The 26,045-nt window shown below is 39.5% G+C and overlaps 1 protein-coding gene across 1 annotated transcript in view; it reads left to right on the top strand.

Moving 5' to 3' along the window:
* CSMD1 (CUB and Sushi multiple domains 1) overlaps positions 1-26,045 on the top strand; it is a 1,433,388-nt gene that overhangs the window by 1,032,098 nt on the left and 375,245 nt on the right. The window contains exon 12 of the mRNA XM_065899861.1: positions 8,561-8,673. Within this exon, the coding sequence (XP_065755933.1) occupies positions 8,561-8,673 (113 nt within the window). The remainder of the gene's footprint in view (positions 1-8,560; positions 8,674-26,045) is intronic.

The following is a 26,045-nucleotide window of genomic DNA, read 5'->3' as shown; positions in this document are numbered from 1 at the left end:
CCATAGGTTCTTCAGAGCCATTTTTTTTTTTTAAGATTCCATATATATGTGTTAGCATATGGTATTTGTTTTTCTCTTTCTGACTTATTTCACTCTGTCTGACAGACTCTAGGTCCAGCCATCTCACTACAAATAACTCAATTTCGTTTCTTTTTATGGCTGAGTAATATTCCATTGTATGTATGTGTCACATCTTTATCCATTCATCTGTCAATGGACACTTAGGTTGCTTCCATGTCCTGGCTACTGTAAATAGAGCTGCAGTCAACATTGTGGTACATGACTCTTTTTGAATTATGGTTTTCTCAGGGTATATGCCCAGTAGTGGGATTGCTGGGTCATATGATAGTTCTATTTTCAGTTTTTTAAGGAAACTCCACACTGTTTTCCATAGTGGCTGTATCCATTTACATTCCGATGAACAGTGCAAGAGGGTTCACTTTTCTCTACAGCCTCTCCAGCATTTATTATTTGTAGATTTTCTGATGATGGCCATTCTGACTGGTATGAGGTGATACTTCATTGTAGTTTTGATTTGCATTTCTCTAATGATTAGTGATGTTGAGCATTCTTTCATGTGTTTGTTGGCAGTCTGTATATCTTCTTTGGAGAAATGTCTATTTAGGTCTTCTGCCCATTTTTGGATTGGGTTGTTTGTTTTTTTGTTATTAAGCTGCATGAGCTGCTTATAAATTTTGGAGATTAATGCTTTGTCAGTTTCTTCATTTGCAAATATTTTCTTCCATTCTGAGGGTTGTCTTTTGGTCTTGTTTATGGTTTCCTTTGCTGTGCAAAAGCTTTTAAGTTTCATTAGGTCCCATTTGTTTATTTTTGTTTTTATTTCCATTTCTCTAGGAGGTGGGTCAAAAAGGATCTTGCTGTGATTTATGTCATAGAGTGTTCTGCCTATGTTTTCCTCTAAGAGTTTTATAGTGTCTGGCCTTACATTTAGGTCTCTAATCCATTTTGAATTTATTCTTGTTTATGGTGTGAGGGAGTTTTCTAATTTCATTCTTTTACATGTAGCTGTCCAGTTTTCCCAGCACCACTTATTGAAGAGGCTGTCTTTTCTCCATTGTATATTCTTGCCTCCTTTATCAAAGATAAGGTGACCATATGTGTGTGGGTTTGTCTCTGGGCTTTCTATCCTGTTCCATTGATCTGTATTTCTTTTTTTGTGCCAGTACCATACTGTCTTGATTACTGTAGCTTTGTGGTATAGTCAGAAGTCAGGGAGCCTGATTCCTCCAGCTCTGTTTTTCTTTCTCAAGATGGCTTTGGCTATTCGGGGCCTTTTGTGTTTCCATACAAATTGTGAAATTTTTGTTCTAGTTCTGTGAAGAATGTTATTGGTAGTTTGATAGGGATTGCATTGAATCTGAGGACTGCTTTGAGTAGTATAGTCATTTTCACAATATTGATTCTTCCAATCCAACTACATGGTATATCTCTCCAACTGTTTGTATCATGTTTAGTTTCTTTCATCAGTGTCTTATAGTTTTCTGCATACAGGTCTTTTGTCTCCCTAGGTAGGTTTATTCCTAGGTATTTTATTCTTTTTGTTGCAGTGGTAAATGGGAGTGTCTCTTTAATTTCTCTTTCAGATTTTTCATCATTAGTGTATAGGAATGCAAGAGATTTCTGTGCATTAATTTTGTATCCTGCTGCTTTACGAAATTCATTGATTAGCTCTAGTAGTTTTCTGGTGGCATCTTTAGGATTCTCTATGTGAAGTATCATGTCATCTGCAAACAGTGACAGTTTTACGTCTTTTCCAATTTGGATTCCTTTTATTTCTTTTTCTTCTCTGATTGCTGTGGCTAAAACTTCCAAAACTATGTTGAATAAGAGTGGTGAGAGTGGGCAACCTTGTCTTGTTCCTGATCTTAGTGGAAATGGTTTCAGTTTTTCACCAGTGAGAATGATGTTGGCTGTGGTTTGTCATATATGGCCTTTATTATGTTGAGGTAAGTTCCCTCTGTGCCCACTTTCTGACGGGTTTTTATCATAAATGCACGCAGAATTTTGTCAAAAGCTTTTTCTGCATCTATTGAGGTGATCATATTGTTTTTATCCTTCAATTTGTTAATATGGTTTATCACATTGATTGATTGCATATACCCTACTTTATCATGGTGTATGAACCTTTTAATGTGCTGTTGAATTCTGTTTGCTATTATTTTGTTCAGATTTTGCGTCTATGTTCATCAGTAATACTGGCCTGTAGTTTTCGTTTTTTGTGACATCTTTGTCTGGTTTTGGTATCAGAGTGATGGTGGCCTCATAGAATGAGTTTGAGAGTGTTCCTCCCTGTGCATAATTTTGGAAGTGTTTGAGAAGGATAGGTGTTAGCTCTTCTCTAAACTTTTTTTTTTTTTGCGGTACGCGGGCGTCTCACTGCCGTGGCCTCTCCCGCTGCGGAGCACAGGCTCCAGACGCGCAGGCCCAGCAACCATGGCTCATGGGCCCAGCCGCTCTGCGGTATGTGGGATCCCCCCGGACTGGGGCAGAAACCCATGTCCCGTGCATCGGCAGGCAGAGTCCCAACCACTGCGTCGCCAGGGAAGCCCTTCTTCTCTAAACTTTTGATAGAATTTGCCTGTGAAGCCATCAGGTCCTGGACTTTTGTTTGTTGGAAGATTTTAAATCACAGTTTCAATTTCAGTGCTTGTGGTTGGTCTGTTTATGTTTTCTATTTCTTCTTGGTTCAGTCTTGGAAGGTTGTGCTTTTCTAAGAATTTGTCCATTTCTTCCAGGTTGTCCATTTTATTGCCATATAGTTGCTTATAGTAATCTCTCATGATCCCTTGTATTTCTGCAGTGTAAGTTGCTACTCTTTCATTTCTAATTTTATTGATTTTAGTATTCTCCCTTTTTTTCTTGATGAGTCTGGCTAATGGTTTATCAATTTTGTTTATCTTCTCAAATAACCAGCTTTTATTTATTTTTTTTCTTTTTGCGGTACGCGGGCCTCTCACTGCTGTGGCCTCTTCCGTTGCGGAGCACAGGCTCCGGACACACAGGCTTAGCGGCCATGGCTCACGGGCCCAGCTGCTCCACGGCATGTGGGATCTTCCCGGTCCGGGGCACGAACCCGTGTCCCCTGAATCGGCAGGCGGACTCTCAACCACTGCACCACCAGGGAAGCCCAACCAGCTTTTAATTTTATTGATCTCTGCTATCGTTTCCTTCGTTTCTTTTTCATTTATTTCTGTTCTGATTTTATGATTTCTTTCCTTCTGCTAACCTTGGTTTTTTTTGTTCTTTCTCTAATTGCTTTAGTTGTAAGTTTAGGTTGTTTATTTGAGATGTTTATTGTTTCCTGAGGTAGGATTGTATTGCTATAAACTTCCCTTTCAGAACTGCTTTTGCTACATCCCATAGGTTTTGGGTTGTCGTGTTTTCATTGTCATTTGCTTGCAGGTAGTTTTTGATTGCCTGTTTGATTTCTTCAGTGATCCCTCGGTTGTTTAGTAGCGTATTGTTTAGCCTCCACATGTTTGCATTTTTTACAGATTTTTTCCTGTAATTGATATCTAGTCTCATAGTGCTGTGGTTGGAAAAGATACTTGATACAATTTCAATATTCTTAAATTTACCAAAGCTTGATTTGTGACCCAAGATATGATCTATCCTGGAGAGTATTCCACGAGCACTCGAGAAGAAAGTGTATTCTGTTGTTTTTGGATGGAATGTCCTATAAATATCAACTAAGTCCATCTTGTTTAATGTCATTTAAATCTTGTTTTTCCTTATTTATTTTCATTTTGGATGATCTGTCCATTGATGAAAGTGGGGTGTTAAAGTCCCCTACTATTTTTGTGTTACTGTCGATTTCCCCTTTTATGGCTGTTAGCATTTGCCTTATGTATTGAGGTGCTCCTATGTTGGATGCAGAAATATTTACAATTGTTATATCTTTTTCTTTGATCAATCCCTTGATCATTATGGGATCATTATGGGACGAAGTGTCCTTCGTCTCTTGTAATAGTCTTTCTTTTAAAGTCTGTTTTGTCTGATATGAGAATTGCTACTCCAGCCTTCTTTTGATTTCCATTTGCATGGAATATCTTTTTCCATCCTCTCGCTTTCAGTCTGTATGTGTCCCTAGGTTTGAAGTGGGTCTCTTGTAGACAGCATATATATGGGTCTTGTTTTTGTATCCATTCAGCTATTCTATGTCTTTTGGTTGGAGCATTTAATCCGTTTACATTTAAGGTAGTTATTGATATGTATGTTCCTATTAGCATTTTCTTAATTGTTTTGGGTTTGTTATTGTAGGTCTTTTCCTTCTCTTGTGTTTCGTGCCTAGAGAAGTCACTTTAGCATTTGTTGTAAAGCTGGTTTGGTGGCACTGAATTCCTTTAGCTTTTGCTTGTCTGTAAAGGTTTTAATTTCTCTGTCAAATCTGAATGAGATCCTTGCTGGGTAGAGTAATCTTGGTTGTAGGTTTTTCCCTTTCATCACTCTAAATATGTCCTGCTACTCCCGTCTGGCTTGCAACGTTTCTGCTGAAGGATCAGCTGTTAACCTTATGGGGATTCCTTTTTATGTTATTTGTTGCTTTTCCCTTGCTGCTTTTAATATTTTTACTTTGTATTTAATTTTTGATTGATTACTTTGTGTCTTGGTGTGTTTCTCCTTGGATTTATCCTGTATGGGACTCTCTGTGCTTCCTGGACTTGATTGACTATTTCCTTTCCCATATTAGAGAAGTTTTCAACTATAATCTCTTCAAAATATTTTCTCAGTCCCTTTCTTTTTCTTTTCTTCTCTGGGGCCCCTATAATACGAGTGTTGGTGCATTTAATGTTTTGCCAGAGGTCTCTGAGACTATCCTCAATTCTTTTCATTCTTTTTTGTTTATTCTGCTCTGTGGTAGTTATTTCCACTATTTTATCTTCCAGGTCACTTATCCGTTCTTCTGCCTCAGTTATTCTGCTATTGATTCCTTTAGAGTATTGCTAATTTGATTTATTGTGTTGTTCATCATTGTTTGTTTGCTCTTTAGTTCTTCTAGGTCGTTGTTAAACATTTCTTGTAACTTTTCCATTCTATTTCCTAGGTTTTGGATCATCTTTACTATCATTACTCTGAATTCTTTTTCATGTAGACTATTTCCTCTTCATTTCTTTGGTGTGGTGGATTTTTACCTTGATCTTCATCTGCTGTGTGTTTCTCTGTCTTCTCATTTTGCTTAACTTACAGTGTTTAGGGTCTCATTTTCACAGGCTGTAGGTTCTTATTTCCCATTGCTTTTGGAGTCTGCCCCCAGTGGGTAAGGTTGGTTCAGTGGGTTGTGTAGGCTTCCTAGTGGAGGGGACTGATGCCTGGGTTCTGGTGGATGAGACTGGATCTTGTCTTTCTGGTGGGCTGGACTGCATCCGGTGGTGTGTTTTGGGATGTCTGTGATCTTATGATTTTAGCCAGCCTCTCTGCTAATGGGTAGGGTTGTGTTCCTGCCTTGCTAGTTGTTTGGCATAGGGTGTCCAGCAGTGTAGCTTGCTGTTCATTGAGTGGAACTGGGTCTTAGTGTTGAGATGGAGATCTCTCGATGAGCTTTCGCCATTTGATAATATGTGGAGCTATGAGGTCTCTGGTAGACCAATGTCCTGAACTTGGCTCTCCCACCTCAGAGGCTCAGGCCTGACACCCAGCCGGAGCACCAAGACCCTGTCAGCCATGTGGCTTAGAAGAAAAGGGAGAAAATAAATAAATTAATTAAATTAAATAGTTATTAAAATAAAAAATAAAACAATTATTAAAAATAGAAAAATTTAAAAGTAATTTTAAAAAGAAAGAGAGAAAGAAGAGAGCAACCAAACCAAAAAAAGCAAATCCAATGATAACAAGCGCTAAAAACTATACATAAAACAAAACATGGACAGACCGAAACCTAGGACAAATGGTAAAAGTAAAGCTATACTGACAAAATCACACAAAGAAGCATACACATACACACTCACAAAAAAGAGAAAAAAAGGAAAAAATAACATATATATGTATATAAAAAGGAAGAGAGCAACCAAATAAATAAACAAATCTGCCAATGATAATAAGCTCTAAATACTAAACTAAGATAAGCATAAAACCAGAAACAAGTTACATACAGAAAGCAAACCCCAAGTCTGCAGTTGTTCCCAAAGTCCACCACCTCACTTCTGGGATGATTTGTTTTCTAATCAGGTATTCCAGTGATGCAGGGTACATCACGTTGATTGTAGAGATTTAATCCACTGCTCCTGAGGCTTCTGGGAGAGATTTCCCTTTCTCTTCTTTGTTCGTGAAGCTCCTGGGGTTCAGCTTTGGATTTGGCCCCGCCTCTGCATGTAGGTCGCCGGAGGGTGTCTGTTCTTTGTCTAGACAGGACGGGGTTAAAGAAGCAGCTCATTAGGGGGCTCTGACTCACTCAGGCTAGGGGGAACGAGGGGTATGGGATGCGGGGTGAGCCTGTGGCTGCAGATCCTGGTGTGACATTACACCAGCCTGAGGCGCACCGTGAGTTCTCCCGGGGAAGTTGTTCCTGGATCACGGGACCCTGGCAGTGGCGGGCTGCACAAGCTCCCAGGAGGGGAGGTGTGGACAGTGACTTGTGCTCGCACGCAGGCTACTTGGTGGCTGCAGTAGCAGCCTTAGTGTTTTGTGCCCGTCTCTGCGGTCCGTGCTGATAGCCGCGGCTCGTGCCTGTCTCTGTAGCTCCTTTAAGCAGCGCTCTTAATCCTCTCTCCTCGTGCACCCAAAACAATGGTTTCTTGCCTCTTCGGCAGCTCCATGCTTTTTCCAGGACCCCCTCCTGGCTAGCTGTGGGCACTAGCCCCCTTCAGGCTGTGTTCACGCAGCCAACCCCAGTCCTCTCCGTGGGATCTGACCTCTGAAGCCTGAGCCTCAGCTCCCAGCCCCACCCGCCCCGGCGGGTGAGCAGACAAGCCTCTCGGGCTGGTGAGTGCTGGTTGGCACCGATCCTCTGTGCGGGAATCTCTCCGCTTTGCCCTCTGCACCCCTGTGGCTGCGCTCTCCTCTGCGGCTCCGAAGCTTTCCCCCTCTGCCACCTGCAGTCTCCGCCCGCGAAGGGGCTTCCTAGTGTGTGGAAACCTTTCCTCCTTCACGGCTCCCTCCCACTGGTGCAGGTACCATCCCTATTCTTTTGTCTCTGTTTATTCTTTTTCCCTACCCAGGTACGTGGGGGGTTTCTTGCCTTTTGGGAGGTCTGAGGTCTTCTGCCAGCGTTCAGTAGGTGTTCTGTAGGAGTTGTTCCACATGTAGATGTATTTTTGATGTATTTGTGGGGAGGAAGGTGACCTCCATGTCTTACTCCTCCATCATCTTGAAGGCCCCCCTGACTGTTTTGTTAATACACAATGAATGCTTCACTGAAAATTCCATTTGCTGTGACCTGGACTTTAATATGCAGCTGGAAAGTTCCATACATTTGCCAAATCTGTCTCTGCTGTGCATGCAGTTCTCCTTGTCAATATTCTTGTAATGTGTGCTTAACTTTGTTTTCCTATGTGTGTGTGTGTGTATTTATATCCAAACTTTATTTAGAGTAGTTTTATATTCGGAGCAAAACTAAGAGGGAGGTACAGAGATATACCCCCTGCCTGCACACATGCACAGCCTCCCCATTATTAATATCCCCCACCAAATGGTACAACTTTTTCCCAAGGATGAACCTGTGTGGACACCTCATCATCACCCAAAGTTTGTGGTTTACATTAGGGTTCACTGTTGATGTTGCAGTCTGTGGGTTTGGACAAATGTATAATGACATGTATCCATCATTACAGTATCATACAAAGTATTTTCATTGCCCTAAAAATCCTCTGTGCTCCACCTATTCATCCCTCCCACTTCCCAACCTGTCAACCACTGATCTTTTTGCTGTTTCCATAGTTTCACCTTCTCTAGAGTGTCCTAGGGTTGGAATCATCATGTAGTGGCCTTTTCAGATTGGTTTCTTTCACTTAGTGCATTTACGTTTCCTCCATGTCATTTCATGGCCTGATAGCTCATTTCCTACAGTGCTAAAGAAGATTCCGTCCTATGATATAATTTTTGTGGTAAAGGGACATGATAATTCCAGAGTGTGTAACGCAAGCATTACGTGAATGAACCAGAACTTTTCTTAGCTTAGACATGCTTTCCTATTAATGATGTGATGTTATATCACCACACAGCAGTAAGGCACATAGGGTGACCAACCCTCCCAGTTTGTCCAGTGCTGCCCCAGTTTTAGCACTGACAGTCCTGTACCCAGAGAAGAACTTCAGTGTCAGATACATGGGAGGGTTGCTCACCCCAAGTCGATTTTTAAAATCAAAGATACAAATTCACAGTTATAATATAGAATAATTACTGTAAAAGGCCAAGATATTATGATTCAAATATGAATATGAATTACAAATGGCTATAGATTCTTTAAAGGAGGGTCTTGCTATCTTTATATATCTATATCTATGGCTTGTCTGTTTAAGCAGCAGGATTCCCCCCACGCCTTGAAGGTAAAAGTGGAGATATTTGGTGCCTTAAACAATGGTTTTGATATTTCTTTTCTCTGCAGACTCACTGGATCCAGTGTTCCTGACCTTATTGTGAGTATGAGCAACCAGATGTGGCTACATCTACAGTCTGATGACAGCATTGCCTCGCCTGGATTTAAAGCTGTTTACCAAGGTATGGCCCGAACACACTTAGCAGCATTTAAAACCAGCTTTCCTGCAGAGGGCCAGGACCATTTTCTGTGTGTTAGGTGTAAATAAAACTGACAAGTCGGAACAATGTTTAAAAATAAGGACTAATGGGGCTTCCCTGGTGGCACAGTGGTTGGGAGTCCGTCTGCCGACGCAGGGGACACGGGTTCGTGCCCCGGTCCGGGAGGATCCCACGTGCCGCGGAGCGGCTGGGCCCATGAGCCATGGCCGCTGAGCCTGTGCGTCCGGAGCCTGTGCTCCGCAGCGGGAGAGGTCACAACAGTGAGAGGCCCGCGTACTGCAAAAAAAAAAAAAAAAAAAAATAAGGACTAATTATTTGCAACTTCTGTAATTAAAGTTCTACTTATAGCTTGTTTCTGCAAGGGAGAAACGTTAACTTCTTGAAAGCTTGGCTCGCCGTTACTGTGGCAAAACGAAGATTGAGATCAAGTATAAAATGTAAGCCAGGAAATGTGTTCACACTTGTCGATCTTGGCATTTTAGCTCTTCCTGAGGGAAGTTGTTATGCTTATAACTAAGGGAAGCATTTTGAACAAAGTATGAATTTGAGTGGCATCAACTCGATGAAGTTTATTGTATATATCCGCAGGTACAAATGTGTGGGTTTCTAATGGAAGACAGGGAAATCTAGACAGAGTTGGAAAAAATCTACTAAGTACTTGTGTACGAGAAAGATAACCTTGCTTTGAGAGTTATGAGTTATGCTTGCTCTGGAGAAGAGAATGCTCCTTCAGGGAGGTTGGCTTCGTCTCTGAGTCACGAGATCATGAGGAGCTGCCACCGCAGTGAACCGTTTGCCGTGGTGAAGTATCTGCTGTGCGGTGACCAGGGCCCCGGACTCTGTGTCCTGCCTCTTTAAACAGCCTCACTGGACTGTTCCACCTATATTGTTTCCTCTGGAGCTCCTAGGAAACACATCTCTTAACCGGAGTATATTGATTGGTATTTCTTAAAACGTTTTTTAATTATGAAAAACTTCAAAATGCAAACAGAAGTAGAAAGAATAATATAATGAACCTGAGATAACTACATTTACAAACTTTTTTGCAAGACTCCCAGATAGTCTGCTGTTGACTCGAGTATTGACTGTACATGCGGGACACAGCTGCCCCATCCATGTGTTCCTCTAGATGGCCAGCCTCTGCTCAGCCCTGCCCTTCCTCAAGTGTCCTACATCTTTTGGGAAATCAATGATACTTCCTTCTATTAGACATTCCCAAAAGGTTCCAGGCTTACAGGCAAACCTTTATAAAATGACTACATCTTAAAAAAAATTAACTTCTCTCTTCCTATTCCCAAGAAAAAAAAAAAGAAAACCCTGTCCCACTGCCACCCTCACAAAAACAAAATCAACAAACCGCTTACTACTTCCACGTGTTCAGAGGTTTAGTTCACATAACCCCCTTCTTGTGCACTTTGGTTCTGAATGTGTCAGTGCAGCAGCCAGGCTAGCCCTCACCTGTCTTTCGGGGCACACCATGATCCATGGGTCAGTGTCTCTTGATCGCTAGAAACGGTAAAGAACTGAGAATGAAACAAGGTAGAAGGGGAATCTGAGACTGGAATATGAAGAATAAAAATGACCTTCATGATCTTCCATCCTCAGGGCACCTAGAATAGCTGTCAGGAAGCACATCTGTTTTAACTGGCAAAAACACACACACATAAGAACACACAGACCATTTAACTTTCGATCTGTGCTTTCATGTTCTCTATGTCAGTAATTAAATAGTTTTGACTCAAGGAACATTTAAGAAGGCTTGTGAGCATGCTAAATTCTTCTTTTGGGTTATGCAAAAGCAAAATGGTGATGGATCACTGCTTGTATTTTCAGCTTAGACCCTTCGTATATTTGACTAAAAGAAGTAAATTGTTCTCCTGTGCCCAAAGATGAAATGTGTCCCCAGATATGATACAATGAACTTACTAACAATGTTTTATAAATTACTATATAAAACTACTTATATATGAAACTTAAAATATATATTTAAGCTGCCATTTTACATATACTGGCATACTTTCATTAAACTGCAACTAATTTGAAGTGAATTTCAGTAAGATTGAAAGGAACATATTCGCATCTTGAATTCAAGTTATAGTCATGAGAAGTCTTTTCAGAACCATTTTATACTATCTTACAAATACTTTTGCTCTGATAGTTGATCAGAATTACCAGGACAATTTTAAACAGACAATGTTTTTTTTTCACACACACACACTGTATTTTATTTTTACAAGAGATAAATAAACTGACACCAAGCATTGTAAGTGGATGACCACAACAAAAGCAACAATGACTGCAATTACCACACACGAAACACACTCATACTATGTCATAATATTGACATTCAGTCCAGTAATCCTCCACTGTAACAGCTCCTTTACTTTTCAGTGAAAATTGATTTGTATATTTTTTGCCTCTGAGTCCTTGTGGGATTTTTTTCTTTAATTCAAACACAAAGTCATAAAAGTTATAATCATCCTCATCAGTTCACTCCGTCCCATGTAATTAATTTTTTTTCATCTTGATCTTTTGTTAGCACTTTTACAAATTCATCAGTTTTCCATTAGTGTTCTGAAAATGCTTATTCATTCAGTTCAGCAGTATAGTCAGTTACCAGAAAAATGTACTTGTCCTAGTCTATTCCATGAATTCCTTGAAGATGAAACCCTTTTATAGGAACATTTTTGCAAAAGCATCAGAGTACACCCAGAACTGTCTGTAAATGACAAAAGACTTAAAAATGACCACGATTTTTAGATTTGATGAAAGTTCATAATAATGCAATTGACAAGGAAATTTAGTTATTTCTGAGATATACATTTTACGGTAATAACTAGAATTATGACTTATAACATTATACCAGAACATATAAGATTTTTAGAAATTTCATGTTATGTCTGAAACATTTATATTAACATATTTCCATACAAATAACCCAAAGAAAGTTTAGTATTAGTTGTTTCGTTTGTATACTGCAGGTTCTTATTAGTCATCAATTTTATACACATCAGTGTATACATGTCAATCCCAATCGCCCAATTCAGCACACCACCATCCCCACCGCTCTGCAGTTTCCCCCCCTTGGTGCCCATGCGTTTGTTCTCTACATCTGTGTCTCAACTTCTACCCTGCAAATTGGTTCGTCTGTACCATTTTTCTAGGTTCCACATACATGCATTAATATACGGTATTTGTTTTTCTCTTTCTGACTTACTTCACTCTGTATGACAGTCTCTAGGTCCATCCACGTCTCAACAAATGACCCAATTTCGTTCCTTTTTATGGCTGAGTAATATTCCATTATATATATGTACCACATCTACTTTATCCATTCATCTGTCGATGGGCATTTAGGTTGCTTCCATGACCTGGCTATTGTGAATAGTGCTGCAGTGAACATTGGGGTGCATGTGTCTTTTTGAATTATGGTTTTCTCTGGGTATATGCCCAGTAGTGGGATTGCTGGATCATATGGTAGTTCTATTTGTAGTTTTTAAAGGAACCTCCATACTGTTCCCCATTGTGGCTGTATCAATTTACAATCCCACCAACAGTGCAAGAGGGTTCCCTTTTCTCCACACCCTCTCCAGCATTTGTTGTTTGTAGATTTTCTGATGATGCCCATTTTAACTGGTGTGAAGTGATACTTCATTGAAGTTTTGATTTGCATTTCTCTAATGATTAGTGATATTGAGCAGCTTTTCATGTGCTTCTTGGCCATCTGTATGTCTTCTTTGGAGAAATGTCTATTTAGGTCTTCTGCCCATTTTTGGATTGGGTTGTTTGTTTTTTTTAATATAGAGCTGCATGAGCTGTTTATATATTTTGGAGATTAATCCTTTGTCTGTTGATTCACTTGCAAATATTTTCTCCCATTCTGAGGGTTATTTTTTCGTCTTGTTAATGGTTTCCTTTGCTGTGCGAAAGCTTTGAAGTTTCATTAGGTCCCACTCGTTTATTTTTGTTTTTATTTCCATTACTCTAGGAGGTGGATCAAAAAAGATCTTGCTGTGATTTATGTCACACAGTGTTCTTCCTATGTTTTACTCTAAGAGTTTTATAGTGTCTGGTCTTACATTTAGGTCTCGAATACTTTTTGAGTTTATTTTTGTGAATGGTGTTAGGGAGTGTTCTAATTTCATTCTTTTACATGTAGCTGTCCAGTTTCCCCAGCACCACTTATTGAAGAGATTGTCTTTTCTCCATTGTATATCTTTGCCTCCTTTGTCATAGATTAGCTGACCATAGGTGCATAGGTTTATCTCTGGGCTTTCTATCTTGTTCCATTGATCTGTATTTCTGCTTTTGTGCCAGTACCATATTGTCTTGATTACTGTAGCTTTGTAGTATAGTCTGAAGTCAGGGAGTCTGATTCCTCCAGCTCCATTTTTTTCCCTCAAGACTGCTTTGGCTATTCGGGGTCTTTTGTGTCTCCATACAAATTTTAAGATGATTTGTTCTAGTTCTGTAAAAAATGCCATTGGTAACTTGATAGGGATTGCATTGAATCTGTAGATTGCTTTGGGTAGTATAGTCATTTTCACAATATTGATTCTTCCAATCCAAGAACGTGGTATATCTCTCCATCTGTTGGTATCATCTTTAATTTCTTTCATCAGTGTCTTATAGTTTTCTGCATAAAGGTCTTTTGTCTCCCTAAGTAGATTTATTCCTAGATATTTTATTCTTTTTGTTGCAATGGTAAATGGGAGTGTTTCCATAATTTCTCTTTCAGATTTTTCATCATTAGTGTATAAGAATGCAAGAGATTTCTGTGCATTAACTTTGTTTGGTAAATCCTGCAGCTTTACCAAATTCATTGATTAGCTCTAGTAGTTTTCTGGTGGCATCTTTAGGATTCTCTATGTATAGTATCATGTCATCTGCAAACAGTGAAAATTTTACTTCTTCTTTTCCAATTTGGATTCCTTTTATTTCTTTTTCTTCTCTGATTGCCATGGCTAGGACTTCCAAAACTATGTTGAATAATACTGGTGAGAGTGGACATCCTTGTTTCATTCCTGATCTTAGAGGAAATGCTTTCAGTTTTTCACCATTGAGAATGATGTTTGCTGTGGGTTTGTTGTATATGGCCTTTATTATGTTGAAGTAGGTTCCCTCTATGCCCACTTTTTGGAGAGTTTTCATCATAAATGGGTGTTGAATTTTGTCAAAAGCTTTTTCTGCATCTATTGAGATGATCATATGTTTTTATTCTTCAATTTGTTAATATGGTGTATCACATTGATTGATTTGCATATATTGAAGAATCCTTGCATCCCTGGGATAAATCCCACTTGATCATGGTGTATGATCCTTTTAATGTGTTGTTGGATTCTGTTTGCTAGTATTTTGTTGAAGATTTTTGCATCTATATTCATCAGTGATATTGGTCTGTAGTTTTCTTTTTTTGTAGTATCTTTGGTTTTGACATCAGGGTGATGGTGGCCTCATAGAATGAGTTTGAGAGTGTTCCTTCCTCTGCAATTTTTTGGAAGAGTTTGAGAAGGATGGGTGTTAGCTCTTCTCTAAATGTTTGAGAGAATTCACCTGTGATGCCATCTGGTCCTAGACTTTTGTTTGTTGGAAGATTTTTAATCACAGTTTCAATTTCATTACTTGTGATTGGTCTGTTCATATTTTCTACTTCTTCCTGGTTGTCTTGGAAGGTTATAGCTCTCTAAGAATTTGTCCATTTCTTCCAGGTTGTCCATTTTAGTGGCATAGAGTTGCTTGTAGTAGTCTCTTAGGATGCTTTGTATTTCTGCGGTGTCTGTTGTAACTTCTCCTTTTTCATTCCTAATTTTATTGATTTGAGTCCTCTCCCTCTTTTTCTTGATGAGTCTGGCTAATGGGTTATCAATTTTGTTTATCTTCTCAAAGAACCAGCTTTTAGTTTTATTGATCTTTGTTATTGTTTTCTTTGTTTCTATTTCATTTATTTCTGCTCTGATCTTTATGATTTCTTTCCTTTTTCTAACTTTGGGTTTCATTTGTTCTTCTTTCTCTAGTTCCTTTAGGTTTAAGGTTAGATTGTTTACTTGAGATTTTTCTTGTTTCTTGAGGTAGGCTTGTATAGCTATAAGCTTCCCTCTTAGAATTGCTTTTGCTGCATTCCATAGGTTTTGGATTGTCGTGGTCTCATTGTAATTTGGTTGTAGGTATTTTTTGATTTCCTCTTTGATTTCTTCAGTGATCTCTTGGTTATTTAGTAATGTATTGTTTAGCCTCCATGTGTTTGTGTTTTTTATGGTTTTTTTCCCTGTAATTCATTTCTAATTTCATAGCGTTGTGGTCAGAAAAGATGCTTGATATGATTTCAGTTTTCTTAAATTTACTGAGGCTTGATTTGTGACCCAAGATGTGAGCTATCCTGGAGAATGTTCTGTGCGCACTTGAGAAGAAAGTGTAACCTGTTGTTTTGGATGGAATGTCCTATAAATATCAATTAAATCTTTCTGGTCTGTTGTGTCATTTAAAGCTTCTGTTTCCTTATTTATTTTCATTTTGGATGATCTGTCTAGTGGTGTAAGTGAGGTGTTAAAGTCCCCCACTATTATTGTGTTATTGTTGATTTCCTCTTTTATAGCTGTTAGCAGTTGCCTTATGTATTGGGGTGCTCCTATGTTGGGTGCATATGTATTTATAATTGTTATATCTTCTTCTTGGATTGATCCCTTGATCATTATGTAGTGTCCTTCCTTGTCTCTTGTAACATTCTTTATTTTAAAGTCTATTTTATCTGATATGAGTATAGCTACTCCAGCTTTCTTTTGATTTCCATTTGCATGGAATATCTTTTTCCATCCCCTTACTTTCAGTCTGTATGTGTCCCTAGGTCTGAAGTGGATCTCTTGTAGACAGCATATATACGGGTCTTGTTTTTGTATCCATTCAGCAAGCCTGTGTCTTTTGGTTGGAGCATTTAATCTGTTCACATTTAAGGTAATTATCGATATGTATGTTCCTATGACAGTTTTCTTAATTTTTTGGGTTTGTTTTTGTAGATCCTTTTCTTCTCTTTTGTTTCCCACTTAGAGAGGTTCCTTTAGCATTTGTTACAGAGCTGGTTTGGTGGTGCTGAATTCTCTTAGCTTTTGCTTGTCTTTAAAGCTTTTGATTTCTCCATTGAATCTGAATGAGATCCTTGCCTTGTAGAGTAATCTTGGTTGTAGATTCTTCCCTTTGATCAATTTAAGTATATCATGCTACTCTTTTCTGGCTTGTAGAGTTTCTGCTGAGAAATCAGCTGTTAACCTTATGGGGATTCCCTTGTATGTTATTTTTCGTTTTTTCCTTGCTGCTTTCAATAATTTTTCTTTGTCTTTAGTTTTTGCCAATTTGATTACTATGTGTCTTGGTGTGTTTCTCCTTGGGTTTATCCTGTATGGGACTCACTGCGCTTCCTAGACTTGGGTTGCTGTTCCCTTTCCCATGTTAGAGAACTTTTCGACTATAATGTCTTCAGGTATTTTCTCGGGTCCTTTCTCTCTCTCTTCTCCTTCTGGGACCCCTATAATGCGAATGTTGTTGGGTTTAATGTTGTCCCAGAGGTCTCTTAGGCTGTGTTCATTTCTTTTCATTCTTTTTTCTTTATTCTGTTCCACAGCAGTGAATTCCACCATTCTGTCTTCCAGGTCACTTATCCATTCTTCTGCCTCAGTTATTCTGTCTTCACTATCATTATTCTGAATTCTTTTTCTGGAAGGTTGCCTGTCTCCACTTCATTTAGTTGTTTTTCTGGGGTTTTATCTTGTTCCTTCATCTGCTACATAGTCCTCTGCCTTTTCACATTGTCTATCTTCTGTGAATGTGGTTTTTGTTCAACAGCCTGCAGGATTGTAGTTCTTCTTGCTTTTTCTTTCTGCCCTCTGGTGGATGAGGCTATCTAAGAGGCTTGTGTAAGTTTCCTGTTGGGAGGGACTGGTAAACAGACAATTTTTAAACAGACAATTTTTACTGACACACACAAGATCTATTATTTGAAAGAAATGGCTCATAATAAACTATAATCTAAGAAAATATACAATAAGAATTCAGAATAAAACATTAATATATGTTCCACATAACTTTTTTTTTTAATCAATTAATTCATTTTTATTTTTGGCTGCTTTGGGTCTTTGTTGCTGTGCACAGGCTTCCTCTAGTTGTGGTGAATGGTGGCTACTCTTTGTTGTGGTGCACGGGCTTCTCATTGAGGTGGCTTCTCTTGTTGCGGAGCACGGACCCTAGGCGCACAGGCTTCATTAGTTGTGGCATGCAGGCTCAGTAGTTGTGGCACATGGGCTTCATTGCTCTGTGGCAAGTGGGATCTTCCTGGACCAGGGATCGAACCCATGTCCCCTGCATTGGCAGGCAGATTCTTAACCAGTGTGCCACTAGGGAAGTCCCCACATAACTTTTAAATTATCAAAACTTTAGATACTTTCCTTAAGTTTCAAAATTCTAAGGAAGTAACAAATTTAAAAGAACAGTAATACAATAAAATTGGTGGGGTTTTTTTTGGATTATTTTACTGTAGGGGATCTGTTACAAAGAAAGAAATAATTCGTAAGTTATTGTCGGGAAAAATTAGGAAAGTGACATGGGAGGAGATGCAGTTGATTATTACCCTGTGGATATTGAAGACTTCTGCATCTATTAGCAATTTTGTTTCCGTGTTGCTAATGGTCTGTATATGCATTTTCTTTGAATTCTCCTTCAGAGCAGTTTGTTAAATCTTACTAATTTCTTCATTAATTACAGAGTTCATTGAAATCTTTGACATGACAGATGTTTGCATACATAAGTGAAAATGAAAGAAATATTAAACTGGAGAGCTGGGATTTTATTTTATTCAGTTTTACTTTGTGAATTTGAATAACGAAACAGTATGCTCTTGTCTTCCAAGTGTCCACTGTAGGGTAGTCAGGAGCTGGAAAAAAAGCAGCTAGTGGTTACTGCATACCAAGCCAATGAGGCAGGTAATTAAAAGCGTCTCCCAATGTCAAAACAATAAAGATGGTAGGTGATGGTGTCATGAGTCCAACAGTGAAGGCAGCATAACAGGGCTACACCCTTGCCTTGTGGGATGAAGGATAATAGTCACAGCATTGAAAAGTCCTGTGGTGACGAGGGGGCTCCACAGGAGTGTCCTTATATACAAAGTGTGAAAAACTCCTCCTTGCTGGAGACATGGGCTGCAATGGGGACTTCATGACTCTTTTTTAATAAGAAATGCTACGAGAAAAAATGGTATTTACATCCCATGCAAAGGTTAGGACTTGAATGCACAGATAATTGCTGAATACTTCTGACATTTGGGTTTTTAGAGTTGACCTTTAATTGAACTTCTACATGACTGTGCCTTATTTAAGAAAGCACAGCAGAGATATAATCCTTTCCACATGACCTGCACTGGCTACTGCTTTTGGTAGAATCTAAATGCATCCGTGAAATACCAGACACTTCCCAACAGGGCAAATGACAGTAAATTAAGTCATGCAGTTTGAAGACACATATCATACAGACTAGGATAAAGGCTCGAGAGAGGAGCATCTTTCCTGGATTGAGGATCCTTAACTACTAAGGGATGTCAGTCTTCTCAATTACAATACAAATGTTCTTCCAACTGTCCTGTTTCAGTTCGAATGACCGTACAGCATTCATTATAATCACATTTACTTCTAATTAGTAACTGTCTGTTAACAGTGTTGATAGCCTATTAGTGGCTACAACCTAAAATGTCATGGAAATGTGGATGGCTGTCAATCCTTGAAAAATTGCCAGTTCAAAGCCATTTATTATTTTTGACAGAACAATATTCTGTAGTTAAAAAGATAATTAAAACGAGGACTAATATAAGATTTGAGAACTTTAAAAATTGAGAGAATATATCAAAAGAAGACATCCTATGGACCTAGAGATTATCATACTAAGTGAAGTAAGCCAGAGAAAGACAAATATCATATGATATCACTTATATGTGGAATCTAAAAGAAAAAGATACAAATAAACTTATTTACAAAACAGAAGTAGAGTCACAGATGTGGAAAACAAACTTATAGTTACCAAAAGGGAAAGGAGCAGGGAGAGATAAATTAGGAGATTGGGATTAACATATACACACTACTATGTACAAAATAGATAAACAACAAAGACCGACTGCATAGCACATGGAACTATACTCAATATTTTATATATTATATACATACATATAACTGAGTCAGTGTGCTGTACACCTGAAACTAACATGACATTTTAAATCAACTATATGTCAATAAAGAAACAAAGTAAAATAAATAAATTAATTAATTTTAAAAAAGAAGACATTCTCAAAACTGTTATTTCCAGAGTGCTATATTAAGCTATCAATTGGAGATAAAATAAAAACCATTTGTAAAGGTGAGCATCAAATACATAAATAATTACACTATTTGATTGAAAATATTGTTGTGTATTGTATTATCAGAAAATATATACAGCTGATACTTACACACAGTTTCACTTTCTAGGTTTTGATATTGCGTGATTTTAACTAACACCACTGTGATAGTTTAGCATACAGGCTCTGAAGCCAGAGTACCCAAGGTCCTCACTCTGCCACTTAGCTGGGCAAGCTGTTTAAACTCTGTGTGTCAGACTCCTCATTTTTTTAAAAAGGGAGAAAATAATAATGACACCAATTTCAGTAGTATGTTGTAAAAATCAATTGACCTAAAATGTGGAAAGCACGTAGAGTGAGAAATGCTATTATTTGCATATGCATTTTCCTCTTTTAATTTTGAGTTTATTCTACAAGTAAGAATTTTTTATTGCTTATAGTAAAATATGTAAGAATTGTAAGTGTCCTTTCCAGGTTACTTCCTCCAGGCAACAGCTCTCAATATTTCCTTGTGTGTCCTTCCAGAATTTTCAATACATACAACACCAAGCCTGAAGTCATGCTTTGTCTCTTGGCTTATAAACTCTAGACGAACTTTGATGGACAAGAAATGTCACACCATCTTATTTTAAAGTCAATTTGAATTTCTTTCAGAGGCTCCATCCTAACCACGAGGCAGTAAATTTAACCTTGGTTGTGACTGGAGGGGCCCCACGTCAGCCCTTTCCTTCCTGTCCACCCCTATCTCACCAAGATGTTGAAAATTCCTGAGCATTGTGGGGATACAGAACGTTTGGGGGTCCTCAAAGATTTGAGTCATGCTTGTTACTCTGACACTTTGGGCACGGTTGTCTCACACAGAAGCTCCCCCAGTGAGCCTTGCACTGGCAGCCTCCCCTCCCCACGGGCACAGTGGTGTTGAAGCAGCCTCTTGGGGATGATGGGTCGGGAGAACTCTGGGTCCACACCACCCACCTGTGGACCTGCATCACCAGGCTCTCAGCCTTGGGTGCCTCTGGGTTTCTCCATTTGTTCCCACCTCTGTCACCTCCCCACAGGTTGCCTAGGGAGCATATGTACTCACTCAACTTAGTCTTTTAAGGAAGAGTTTATGATAGAGTAGCTGGGGCAAAGAAGCACAGAGGAAGGCTTGGCTGTGCTTGGTAATCACAGGGTGTGGAAGGGTGAGCAGAGAAAAACTCAGAAACTAAAATACAAATGTAATCACTGTGGAGAGCTCAAGGCCAGCGGAAGGAAAATAAACATAAATTACCTTGCTAGACTTGTGTTTGTATGTGTATATGTAATTTATATATGTTTACATATACATATATACATACATCTGTGTATATAAATATATGGAGGGAGAGAATATGCTGATAATTAAGAAAATTATTGGCAAATATTTTGCAAAGTTTAAAAAATGAGAATTCTTTAGGGAGATATGTCATACATCTAAGAAAGCGATCAAAGAGAGGTGGGTTTTGGGCTTCCCTGGTGGCGCAGTGGTTGAGAGTCCGCCTGCCGATGCAGGGGACACGGGTTCGTGCCCCGGTCCGGGAAGATCCCACATGCCTTGGAGCAGCTGGGCCCATGAGCCATGGCCGCTGAACCTGCGTGTCTGGAGCCTATGCTCCGCAACAGGAGAGGCCACAACAGTGAGAGGCCTGTGTACCGCAAAAAAAAAAAAAAAAAAAAAAAAAAAGAGGTGGGTTTTATTCGTTTAAAACCTTTTTACATATGAAAATATTTAATTCAAAATAATCTACTCAAAAACCCAAAAGGTAAAAAATATGATGTAAATAATTATAATATAGCTGTATAAGCAATACTACTCATCTATTAAACTGTGTAAAACCCAAGGTGTATATAATATACAATTGTTATATATTATATAATTGCATATAATATATATAATTCATAAATACATAAATCATATATAATTCATACGTATATAAGTCATATATATGTAACTCACATATATGTATAATTAATATATATATGTAATAGAATAATATATATAGAAAGCTAACCCGCTTAGTGCATAGTTTTTCTACTTTATATTTCAAAATTCCTATCATATTTAAGGTAAACACTGAGGATCAAAAACAAATTTTGTAAACCAATCTTACATTTAGTAATACAGAAGGATTCTTGCTAAAATATTATAATAATGTAATAGAGCTTGAGATTATATACTTTTTTTTTTTTTTTTTTTTTTTTGTGGTACGCGGGCCTCTCACTGTTGTGGCCTCTCCCGTTGCGGAGCACAGGCTCCGGATGCGCAGGCTCAGCGGCCATGGCTCACGGGCCCAGCCGCTCTGCGGCATGTGGGATCTTCCCGGACCGGGGCACGAACCCGTGTCCCCTGCATCAGCAGGCGGACTCTCAACCACTGTGCCACCAAGGAAGCCGGAGATTATATAAATTTAAAATAACATACATTATATATTACAGCAGATTGTTTTTATTTAATAGAAGAGAAAGGAAAACAAACTCTCAATTCAGGGGTGGGCTTTCCACGACCACTGTCTCTTCTAGCACTGAGGAAGGTTGACAAGAAGCAAGCACATAACGTCTGGATATTCAAAGAAATACGAGTTTGCAATGCTGGTGGCCCTGCCTTTTTATGGCTTCACTCTCTATAGTTAAGTGGGTTAACTTTGGATCAATTTCATCACAAAAATAATGTTCAGTTAGACTTCATTACACATGTGGATGAACTGATTTCCACAAATCATGTTTTATATAATTTACCATAGCTATTTAAATTTTAGCAGGGGGTAAATTAAAGGAAATGTTCCCTGTGATGTGCTGCTGTGTGGTAAAACAAGACCTATTTTAGGCTCATGATAAGAATTGTTTCAATAAAAGTTGAGCTCAACAATACTGTTTGATACCAGAAACAGAATTGTCTCCTAGGTCCTGTGAACACACTGATCAAGGAGTGGTAAAGATCAGTTTAGGTGTCTCAGTCTGTAATCTGTGATCCCAGGTGTTCGTGATGCACTGAAGAGGGGGAAATATTATCTAGTTCAGAGAACAGCATCTCTTCTCCATTCTTTTTTTTTGGCTGTACACAGGCCTCTCACTGCTGTGGCCTCTCCCGTTGCACTCTGGACGCGCAGGCTCAGCAGCCATGGCTCACGGGCCCAGCCGCTCTGCGGCATGTGGGATCTTCCCGGACCGGGGCACGAACCCGTGTCCCCTGCATCGGCAGGTGGACTCTCAACCACTGCACTGCCAGGGAAGCCCTCTTCATTCTTAGTGGATAGCATTGCTGTTATAGTATCAAGGTTGTTTAATCTTTGAGATTCTTGTGATGGTTGATTTTATGGGCCAGCTTGACTGGCCACAGGGTGCCCAAACATTTTGTCAAACATTATTCTGGGTGTGTCTGCAGGGCTGTTTCTGGATGAGGTTAACATTTGAAAGGGTGGACTGAGTAAAACAGATCAGCCTCCCCAGTGTGGGTAGGCCTCATCCAATCAGTTGAAGGTCTGAATAGAACCACAGGCTGAATGAAGAAAAGTTGCTCTCTCTGCCTGTCTTTGAGCTAGAACATTGGGCATCTCCTGCCTTTGATCTCAGATTTGGACTGGAACTTACACCACTGGCTCTCTTGGGTCTGGACACCTCAGTTGCCATAATCATGTAAGCCAATTCCTTATAATAAATTAATTTCAATAGGTAGGTAGATAGATAGATAGAGTTGGAGGTGGATGTGGGGATAGAGACAGAGCTAAAGATAGAAATATCCTATTCGTTCTGTTTCTCTGAAGAACCCTGACCAACACACTGTTTCTCTACTTGAATGGTTGGATTTGCTCCAGCTGCTAGGCACAGACCCTTCCTGGCCCTCTGTGTGAGTAATTGCACATTTAAAAGGGGTCCAAGTGGAGTTGAAGGTGCAGTCTGTGTGTGACCACTGAACAGAGGAAATCCCGCTGGTCCACACAGAAAGTGAGCCCATGGCCCTGGCCTTGTAGCCTGAAGCTGATACTCAGACAAGGTCAGGCAGGAACATGCCTGCCAATAACAGAGTGATGCCTAAAACCCTAAAGACGAAGTAGAGTCATGTGAAATAGCTTCATGTAAACTTTTGTTTTAATTTTGAGCAAAATCCAAGTTGAACCCACCAAGGATTTATAATGTGTATTTCCTTTTTCACAACCAATATGGTCTTGTATCTAAAGTGTATTTAAAAATGTTTTCAAAGACCTGATTTAAATCTATTACAAATTAACCTTTGTGCTGGATGCCGACTCTGAGCTGGATTTGTTTGGGAGGGTGTATGAGGGGAGCACTTTGAAATACCTGCAAGGAAGAGAAGGAAACAGAATGGGGCAGAGGGAGAAGCTGAGCAGTGTGTAGGTACGCCTGGTACCCTGGCCGAACCCAGGGAAACCTTGGGAGCTGGGACAGCCCTTCAGCGTTTTCCCAAACTGAAGCAAGAGGGCGGGGCTAGTACCATTAGCCATTGATGAGGGCTGCCCCCAGGGAGCGGGCACAACCCTGTTTGACGTGATTCCTGGAGAGGGATGCAGCTGTGAGCTCCAGCAGCTGAGAGGCTGAGTGCCTTGATTCTGAAGCAGGGACGTGGGTGGTACCCAGAGGTCCACTGCCCCACACACCGTCACTTCTCCCAACCTGGGCACGACTTCTCTAGGATTCTAACTGGCCTCATGTCCTAGAAAAACGTACTATACATACTCATGGCCATTTTTTGGCTTCTCCCTCTGCTGGTCTAGGTGGCTCCCCTAATGCCAGAAGGATGATTTCTGCACAAATTCCCAAGGTGCCTGCGGTTAGACCTTTCATGGGTATCGTCTGCTTCTCACTCTGTGTGTGGGTTCAGGTCAGCTGGGGCCCTTGGTAGTGTACAAGACAGTGGGGTGTGTAAGGTCTGTGGGTCTGTGATGCTGAGGCTGCATTGCAGGGACGTTTCTGTGAGAAGGAGCGGGTATACAAATCCTGGAAAGTCCGTCACAGGATCTGTGCCCCACCAGTGCCAGCAGACGGAGTGTGTTAACACCTTTCTCCTGTCTTCCCATTCCGTTCTCTGCCTGGTGACTGAATGGCCTTCTGTACCTGCACCTGGCCTGCCCTCCACATGGCCCAAGCACAGCAGATGAGATAAAATCCTCATCCTCTCCAGACGGCTGCCTCTGTACTACGCTGAGGCCACGCTTGTACCTTGTATGTCACACCCTTTCTCCCATCAGTGCTTGTGTGATTCTCTTCCTTGAGGGTCCCCAAACACTCTCTCCACCCAGGAATGTCCTCGCTGTCCATTAAGACCCATCTTGAGTGTGGTCCATGGGCAGAGGCTTTTCCCTGGACATTAGTTTGTTTTCATTTTTACTATTGCAAAAGGAGTCATGTGTAAGTGGGTATTTGGGGAATGGTTAATTTTGAACATTTACTGTGTAATGTTTATATATGTTATATATATACATTATATATGTAATGTTTATGTTTGTATACAATATCTGAAAATGTTGAGACTAAACTATTATTTGCTAGGAATAAGTAGTGATTCATTGAATTTTTTCTAGTAGGTATTTTTTTCTCCAGGAATATGAGTTAGAGCGTGACTGGGTTTATGTTGAGCGTATAAGTGAACTTCTCAATCAGAGGCTCACTAGACGGCTGACAGTGGAATCAGCAGTCAGTTTGCATGGAACTGGCCCTGTTGAGAGTTGCCCAGTTTTATTAGTCAGTTTTGAACTATGCAGTATTTTTGTGTGTGTGCTAAAAACAGGAGTTATCAGAGAAATTCTTACGGTTTGTAGAAACTACTCCATGGATGCATGCTGCTTCTAACAACCCTGGTTGCCTCCTTTGGGTTGTTAATTCTGTAGTTTATACATTTAACTGCAAAAAACCAAAACCTCATTTTAAGACATTATTTTATAGACAGTGAGAGTCATATAAAGATCTTAGAACAGAGTGAGTTTAAAGAAGGAAAAGAAAACCATGATTATATTGCGACTTTACCTTTGCAAAGCTCTTCTAGAGAATATTTATATATTATTCTTATAAATGAGCAGCAAAGTAATGTGTGTAAAAACTAATGTAGCAAAATTAGAAAAATGGCATCTCAGCTAAAAGATCTCTCATTTGAACATTATTAGAAGCCTCTTCATCAGATGGCTCTCTTTCATTTTACCAAGATGACTAGTAGAGGTGAATATAAAAATTAAATCTGTATAATAACTCTTGGATATGAATTTTCTCGGAGCTGTGGTTAATGAAATTAAAAAATTATATAAGCTGTATTATAATAGAGAAGTTATGTTTAGAAAGCAAAACATACTGATAATTTGGTTAGACATTTACATTTAAACCATTTAATAGCCTGACATATTAATAATTGAGTGTTTGAGGCTGAAATCATCTGGTTCTGTTTGTTTGCTGTTTTCTTCCGTTTGCTTCTGAATCTTCCAAACTGACCCAACCCATGTTCAGTTGTTCTACCTACAGACTAATAGTATTAACATAGGATATCATTAACACAAAATAAAAAAAACCAAACACATGACAGCAACAAAACTACCTGCTAGAATAGTGCTGAGTTTAAGATAATTCCTCGTTCTTTTGTTGGATGGGTTCGTGTTGTTAAGATATGCGAACACTCACGACCGGCCGTGTTGTATCAGGAGCACCATTTACTCCAAAATTCTATTTTTTTTCCTGAGTTCCATGTCATGAGTGAATTATAAATACCGTCTCCTTTTCATACCGTGGGATCAGCCATTATTAAATATTTAAATACATCTGCATGGAGGAGCTGGTAGAGCAGGTGGAGCAGCGTGAGCGCATGAAAGGCTAATGTAGAAATTTGACTTTTAAATTCTAGGTTTAGGGGCCCCTCAGCTGCAGCTGCATCCCACTCTCCCTTCTTAACATTGATCCTCACAGATTAGGCTTCACTCTCACAGTAACCTGAGTTAGGGCATCGTGG

The sequence above is a fragment of the Phocoena phocoena genome, chromosome 21 (assembly GCF_963924675.1).
Source record: "Phocoena phocoena chromosome 21, mPhoPho1.1, whole genome shotgun sequence".
In the NCBI taxonomy this organism is placed as follows: Eukaryota; Metazoa; Chordata; class Mammalia; order Artiodactyla; family Phocoenidae; genus Phocoena; species Phocoena phocoena.
This window is presented reverse-complemented; position numbering and strand designations above follow the sequence as displayed.